At 40.8% G+C, this 6,878-nt stretch overlaps 2 protein-coding genes across 2 annotated transcripts; both read left to right on the top strand.

The window, feature by feature from the left end:
• Nucleotides 1-1,142: 1,142 nt before the first annotated feature.
• On the top strand, nucleotides 1,143-3,186 carry LOC108650296 (alpha-L-fucosidase). Its single transcript, XM_089260042.1, has 6 exons — nucleotides 1,143-1,485; nucleotides 1,548-1,689; nucleotides 1,761-1,867; nucleotides 2,024-2,500; nucleotides 2,557-2,972; nucleotides 3,042-3,186. The coding sequence occupies exons 1-6, from the start codon at nucleotides 1,254-1,256 to the stop codon at nucleotides 3,144-3,146; spliced, it is 1,479 nt and encodes a 492-aa protein (XP_089116168.1). The 5' UTR covers nucleotides 1,143-1,253; the 3' UTR covers nucleotides 3,147-3,186.
• A 1,260-nt stretch (nucleotides 3,187-4,446) lies between these two features.
• LOC149091493 (putative alpha-L-fucosidase) lies at nucleotides 4,447-6,842 on the top strand. Its single transcript, XM_089260590.1, has 6 exons — nucleotides 4,447-4,779; nucleotides 4,850-4,991; nucleotides 5,061-5,167; nucleotides 5,650-6,126; nucleotides 6,183-6,598; nucleotides 6,668-6,842. Exons 1-6 carry the CDS (start codon nucleotides 4,548-4,550, stop codon nucleotides 6,770-6,772), a joined length of 1,479 nt encoding a protein of 492 aa, XP_089116716.1. The 5' UTR covers nucleotides 4,447-4,547; the 3' UTR covers nucleotides 6,773-6,842.
• The last annotated feature ends 36 nt before the right edge of the window (nucleotides 6,843-6,878 follow it).

Genomic DNA, 6,878 nt, shown 5'->3' with positions numbered 1-6,878 from the left:
TAGAGTTATAGATCAAGTTTAATGTTCAGTGTTTACTAGGCTGTTCGCATCTGTGTAGGCGTATGCGTAGACGTATGTATGTGTGTGTGTGATATGATTTATGTCCATTAGTTGGGGCATCTCCTGCCTAGTTAGTAGTCGAAACCCCCCTCCTTGTCCCGCCCAGAGACATTCGCGGCTCACTGAACAGTCCAGGCTTTAGCTAAACCAAAAATTAAAATCCTATCCAATTACATTTTAGAACCGTTGAAAAAAAAACCTTTAAACTATTTATGAAAAACAAAAACAAAATCAATTGAATGATGCTATGGGAAATGATAGAAAAGGCAAGATATAGCGCGAGTTTCCAACTGGGACTTCAAGAGATAGAAACGGTACATTTTATGATATAAAGACAACAAAAAACACACAAAACAAGAGTAAATAAAATAAACATAAAAAACAGAAATAAAATGCAAAATGATAATAAAATAAACTGTTATGTTCAATTAAAAAAAGTGTATTATTTCAAAATTCATACATTAATTTTTCATTGTAGCCTTAAATAAATTGTGTACATACTACCCATTTGGCCCGATTCGCATTGAGATAATATGAAGTCTATGAGCTGATACATAGGAGAATACAGTTCCCAATTTCTATTCTACGGCCTCTATAAGCCGGATGGACAATAAGACGAGATTTCCATAAATCTGAATCGTGAACGAGTATGCAACTTTTTCAGCTTAAAAGTATGTGACACTATAAGAAAGCTAAACTCTACTGGAACTGGGATGTTCTTCTATTCTATTCCTATTGGAATATGAATGATAAGAAAATATTGAATATATAACTGTTTAAATTTTTAATATGTATACTACTATATATATTTAAAATATTTTATACTTTAATTATTTTTTAATCGTTTTTACTATATACAATGTATGTAAATTCTACGCAAATCAATGCGTTCTTAACTATTCATAAAATTGTCAGGTAGTTTTTATACCCTGCACCTATTGAAAATCTGAGACTTATAGATTATTCACATCAATAACTTAGCGCTGCAGGCACACCCACATGCACATACAGGTAAACGTATGTAATCGTCCAATTTTGATGATTTGCTGATCCACTTCCAGTCATAGTAAGCGACAAGTTAATTCTCGTTTAGCTGTGAGCTCAGTCAATCGCTGGCTGCGCAGCTAAACGGTACTTGGGCGATTTCGCATTACAGCCCCGCATATTCCGATTGGAAATCAGAGATTAGAGCAATGGAACGTTTGGGGCGGGCATTTCTAGCGCTGCTTCTGTTTGTTTGTTTGTTCTCTGGCAGCTGGGCACACACGCCGGGTCATCGCACCAGGTATGAACCCGATTGGGCGAGCTTGGATCAGCGCCCACTGCCCAGGTGGTACGATGAGGCGAAGGTGGGCATATTCCTCCATTACGGCGTCTATTCTGTGCCGAGCTTCGGCTCCGAGTGGTTCTGGCACTACTGGATAAGTGAGTGCCTGACAAAAAATTGAAACCGTGTATATATATGCATATATAAATGTTCTGTCTAGATCAACGCAAACCGGACTACATACGTTTCATGCAGCGCAATTATAAGCCCGATTTCACCTATCAGCAATTCGCGGATCAGTTCACAGCGGAGCTCTTCAATGCCACGCAGTGGGCGTTGCTCTTCAAAGATAGTGGCGCCAAGTAAGCTAGCTCTGTTAGTAGTTCCAGACCTATTCAGTTATAGTAATGCTTCTTTTTGCATATCTGATCAGATATGTTGTGCTCACCAGCAAACATCACGATGGATACACGCTGTGGCCTTCCAAGTACAGTTTCGGCTGGAACTCTGTCGATGTGGGCCCTAAACGGGATATAATCAGTGAGTGATTATTGACTATTGATTAATATGTATCTGATATTTATTAAATATAATATTTCATATTTCTATAAATTTGGTTTGCAATCTTTTAAATAGAAAGAACTTAACTAAATTAAAGTTTCAATGAAAATTCCCAATATCTGCACCGTTTCACAGAGGAACTGGCGTCAGCTGTGCGCAGCGTTTCTGACCTGAAATTCGGACTGTACTACTCGCTTTACGAGTGGGTGAATCGAATGTGGATCGATGATAAGGCGCATCAACTACTGCAGCAGCACTACGTGGACTACAAGGTTCGGCCGGAGCAGATGGAGTTAGTACAGCAGTACTTGCCGGAGATCCTATGGTCAGATGGGGATCAGGAAGCGCCGGCCAAGTACTGGCGATCGGAGGAGTTTATCGCATGGCTATACAACGACAGCCCCGTTCGAGAGACGATTGTGACGAACGATCGCTGGGGCTTCGGCACCGCCTGTATGCATGGCGACTTCTACAACTGCGCCGATCGCTTCAATCCGGGCGTGCTGCAGCGTCACAAGTGGGAGAACGCCTTCACTCTGGATCGCACCAGCTGGGGACAGCGCTTCGATGTGACCTTAGCGGACTTTATGAGCTCCAAAGATGTCATCAAGGGTATGGCGAGAAGGAGTACCTCAATGAACTTTCCCTTAAGAGTATATTTATTATAGAAATCGTCACAACGGTCAGCTGCAACGGAAACGTCTTGATCAATGTGGGCCCCACGAAGTATGGCACGATCTTGCCTATCTTCGAGGAGCGTCTGCGAGACATGGGGCGCTGGCTGAGCATCAATGGCGAGGGCATCTATGGCAGCTCTCCATGGATCTATCAGAATGATACACTAACGCCAGATGTTTGGTATACCCAAGGCAAGGAATCGAATTCCACTACCGCCGTCATATATGCCTTTGTGCTCGAATATCCCTACGATACAAACGATCTCGAGATCTATCCACTAGGCAAGGACATCAGTATCCTTCGCAATATCCTGCCAGCCGGGCTAGACTTTAACATGGAAAACGAAGTCATAAATAAACAAACTACGAAAATATCAATGTTAGGAATGGGGAATACACAAATCAATGTGAGTATTTTGTATAAATATTTCGCGCTCAACAATTCTAACTAGCATTCCATACCATTCCATCCACAGTGGACTGCAACTCATAATAAATTGCGAATTGTGTTTCCACCCAAGCATCATATTGATAAGCGTGGACTGGAATATGCGTGGACTTTTAAAATAACCATAGCTTAAAGAACTGTTATAAAATAATTCTTGTAAAAATAAACAAATATCCGCTATAATAGTTACACTTTAATTATTTTAATTGCTGGTATATTTTCGATTAGTTCAGTGGGTCAGTCGTTTAGTAATCCAAAATCCTTCGCTGCGGCGTACCTCCCTAATTGCTTTCTGGGATATCCTTCAGTCTCCCTGAATGTCACCGAATGTCCTGCTGATCAAAATTTTTCTTCATCTTACTTAATGTAATAATATTAATGTTCTTCGATGTTGACTTTGCTTATGTAGACCTTCGTCACCTTCCCTTACACTCCTGTATTTGCACTCCTCTTATAACCTCGTAGCCTGTGCTCAGCTGCCGGCGCCTTTATATAGCACAGTCGCATGCCCAACTTCGATTCCTACTCGGCCCCGAGCCGCGCTTGCCTCTCGTTCGTGCCAAAGTAACTCTCTCTCTCTCTTTCGCTCTCTATTCACAATCGTTGTGAGCCACGCGAGGTATTCTCTGAGTCTGTAGGAGAGACAGAGGTCAACTTCAGTTCGGACTTGGGCTCTATCTAGTGGCGAGGGCCGTTCGAAAAATGTTGTTTATCATCTGTCGTAGCTATGTTTACGAAAGCTTCAGAATGAAAATAAAAATAACTAAAATATCGCAGCTTGAAATATTTCATATACATATACATACATATGTATATGTAGGTGTTTAAATATTTATTTAAATATTATATTATAATATTTGCATACAGAAAAGTAAATATACATGTAAAACCCCCGTAATTTTTCTACAATTTATCAACCTGTCTGCTACATTTTTATCTTGCATTTGATACCTAAACAAAATTAGTATTATTAATAGCAATAAATGAATACTGCATGCACACTAACACACACACACACAAGCATCGTGCATAAGTATGTGCAAATGATCATCCAATTACATTTGCAGATCCACTTCCAGTAGTAAATGCGAGCAGATGCGTCATGGCGAATTTCGAATACCCTTGCTTATAGAGTAATCAGCGGCGGGCACAATAAATCAAGGTGAGTGCATAGAATTTGATTACTAGCTGTTTTTGTATACGCTTCTTATGGGAATCCGGTAATGAAGTAATAGCTGTCATATTAATTTAAGTACCTGAGTAGATTAAACAAGGAATATATATGTACATATATAACAACATACATTTTTAGTGTATACTAGATGGCCACGATTCACTCTCATTCTCTGTCTCTCTCTCCCTCTCTCTTTCTCTCCCTCTCTCTTTCTGTTTGCACTCAATCGAGTAATGAGCGAATTGCTCAAATTCGTTTTGCTGCGAGCTCAGTTGAACGCTGGCTTCGAAGCTAAACGGTACTTGGACGATTTCGAATCAGAGCCCGGAACATTCCTATTGGAAATCAGAGATTAGAGCAATGGAACGTTTGGGGCGGGCATTTCTAGCGCTGCTTCTGTTTGTTTGTTTGTTCTCTGTCAGCTGGGCACACACGCCGGGTCATCGCACCAGGTATGAACCCAATTGGGCGAGCTTGGATCAACGCCCACTGCCCAGGTGGTACGATGAGGCGAAGGTGGGCATATTCCTGCATTACGGCGTCTACTCTGTGCCCAGCTTCGGTTCCGAGTGGTTCTGGACCAACTGGATTAGTGAGTGCTCGAAAAATACATATACATATAATAGAAATCGTAAATATACATACATACGTATTGTCTTTAGATCTGCGTAATCCGGACTACATACGTTTCATGCAGCGCAATTATAAGCCCGATTTCACCTATCAGCAATTCGCGGATCAGTTCACAGCGGAGCTCTTCAATGCCACGCAGTGGGCGTTGCTCTTCAAAGATAGTGGCGCCAAGTAAGCTAGCTCTGTTAGTAGTTCCAGACCTATTCAGTTATAGTAATGCTTCTTTCCATATTTGATCAGATATGTTGTGCTCACCAGCAAACATCACGATGGATACACGCTGTGGCCTTCCAAGTACAGCTTCGGCTGGAACTCTGTCGATGTGGGGCCTAAACGGGATATTATCAGTAAGTGATCATAGAAATTGAAGATTATTATAATCAATTATTGTATTGCTGATTATAATTTATTATTTTATTCTATTTACGTACAAATTTTGTTTATGCTTCGAGTCTAATCAGCAGTGAAATAATGAAATGAAAATATAATAATAGAAATTTTGTTTAAAAGCGAAATCAATCCTTGAATTCTAGTGATAAAAAGTTATACTTTTCTGATCTAAAAAGAAATTTGAGTTAAAAGTTTTTTTTTTCTTAATTATCGAAAAGCTGTGTTCCAGAAAATAGTCGAGCGACTCAGCAGAAAAGTAAACTAAATAAAATATATACATATATGTATTTTATATTTTTAGAATAACAACTAAGCTATTTAATGTTTTAAGAAGAGAATTCATCTTGAAGATTAATGAATTTTATTTTATTTTTATTCAAATATTTAATCGTGATTTGTTTTCAAACAAGACTCTCATTAACATTACTTCATTCCACAGAGGAGCTGGCGTCTGCCGTGCGCAGCGTCTCTGATCTGAAATTCGGGCTGTACTACTCGCTGTTCGAGTGGTTCAATCGAATGTGGATCGACGACAAGTTGCATCTATTGCTGCAGCAGCACTACGTGGACTACAAGGTTCGGCCGGAGCAGATGGAGCTGGTGCAAGAGTATTTGCCGGAGATCCTTTGGTCAGATGGCGATTGGGAGGCGCCGGCCAAGTATTGGCGGTCGGAGGAGTTCATTGCCTGGCTCTACAATGAGAGTCCAGTCAGGGAGACGATTGTGACGAACGATCGCTGGGGCTTCGGCACCGCCTGTATGCATGGCGACTTCTACAACTGCGCCGATCGCTTCAATCCGGGCGTGCTGCAGCGTCACAAGTGGGAGAACGCCTTCACACTGGATCGCACCAGCTGGGGACAGCGCTTCGATGTGACCTTAGCGGACTTCATGAGCTCCAAAGATGTTATCAAGGGTATGGCGAGAAGGAGTACCTCAATGAACTTTCCCTTAAGAGTATATTTATTATAGAAATCGTCACAACGGTCAGCTGCAACGGAAACGTCTTGATCAATGTGGGCCCCACGAAGTATGGCACGATCTTGCCTATCTTCGAGGAGCGTCTGCGAGACATGGGGCGCTGGCTGAGCATCAATGGCGAGGGCATCTATGGCAGCTCTCCATGGATCTATCAGAATGATACACTAACGCCAGATGTTTGGTATACCCAGGGCAAGGAATCGAATTCCACTACCGCCGTCATATATGCCTTTGTCCTAGAATATCCCTACGATACAAACGAACTCGAGATCTATCCGCTGGGTAAAGACATTAGTATTTTCCGCAATGTTCTGCTTACCGGCCTGGACCTTGGCATGGAAAACGAAGTCATAAATAAACAAACTACGAAAATATCAATGTTAGGAATGGGGAATACACAAATCAATGTGAGTATTTTGTATAAATATTTCGCGCTCAACAATTCTAACTAGCATTCCATACCATTCCATCCACAGTGGACTGCAACTCATAATAAATTGCGAATTGTGTTTCCACCCAAGCATCATATTGATAAGCGTGGACTGGAATATGCCTGGACTTTTAAAATAACAATATCTTAAATGAAACATTAAATATTAATTATATTTTCTTGTAAATAAATAAATACCCGTGATAATATTTGAATTTTAATACTATTCGCGCGCACTTGGTTTTTAGTATATATTC

The sequence above is a fragment of the Drosophila navojoa genome, chromosome 4 (genome assembly GCF_054131105.1).
Source record: "Drosophila navojoa isolate 15081-1374.11 chromosome 4, UAZ_NAV_1.0, whole genome shotgun sequence".
In the NCBI taxonomy this organism is placed as follows: domain Eukaryota; kingdom Metazoa; phylum Arthropoda; class Insecta; order Diptera; family Drosophilidae; genus Drosophila; species Drosophila navojoa.
The sequence above is the reverse complement of the archived record's forward strand: the minus strand, read 5'-3'. Positions and strand labels throughout refer to the sequence as shown.

Excerpts from the sequence above, each read along its gene's own strand:
- LOC108650296 (XM_089260042.1), top strand. The coding sequence starts at position 1,254 with ATGGAACGTTTGGGGCGGGCATTTCTAGCGCTGCTTCTGTTTGTTTGT. Across the intron at positions 1,486-1,547 it reads GTTCTGGCACTACTGGATAA|ATCAACGCAAACCGGACTAC; the intron begins GTGAGTGCCTGA and ends TGTTCTGTCTAG. Across the intron at positions 2,501-2,556 it reads CTCCAAAGATGTCATCAAGG|AAATCGTCACAACGGTCAGC; the intron begins GTATGGCGAGAA and ends TATTTATTATAG.
- LOC149091493 (XM_089260590.1), top strand. The coding sequence starts at position 4,548 with ATGGAACGTTTGGGGCGGGCATTTCTAGCGCTGCTTCTGTTTGTTTGT. Across the intron at positions 6,127-6,182 it reads CTCCAAAGATGTTATCAAGG|AAATCGTCACAACGGTCAGC; the intron begins GTATGGCGAGAA and ends TATTTATTATAG. Across the intron at positions 6,599-6,667 it reads TGGGGAATACACAAATCAAT|TGGACTGCAACTCATAATAA; the intron begins GTGAGTATTTTG and ends TTCCATCCACAG.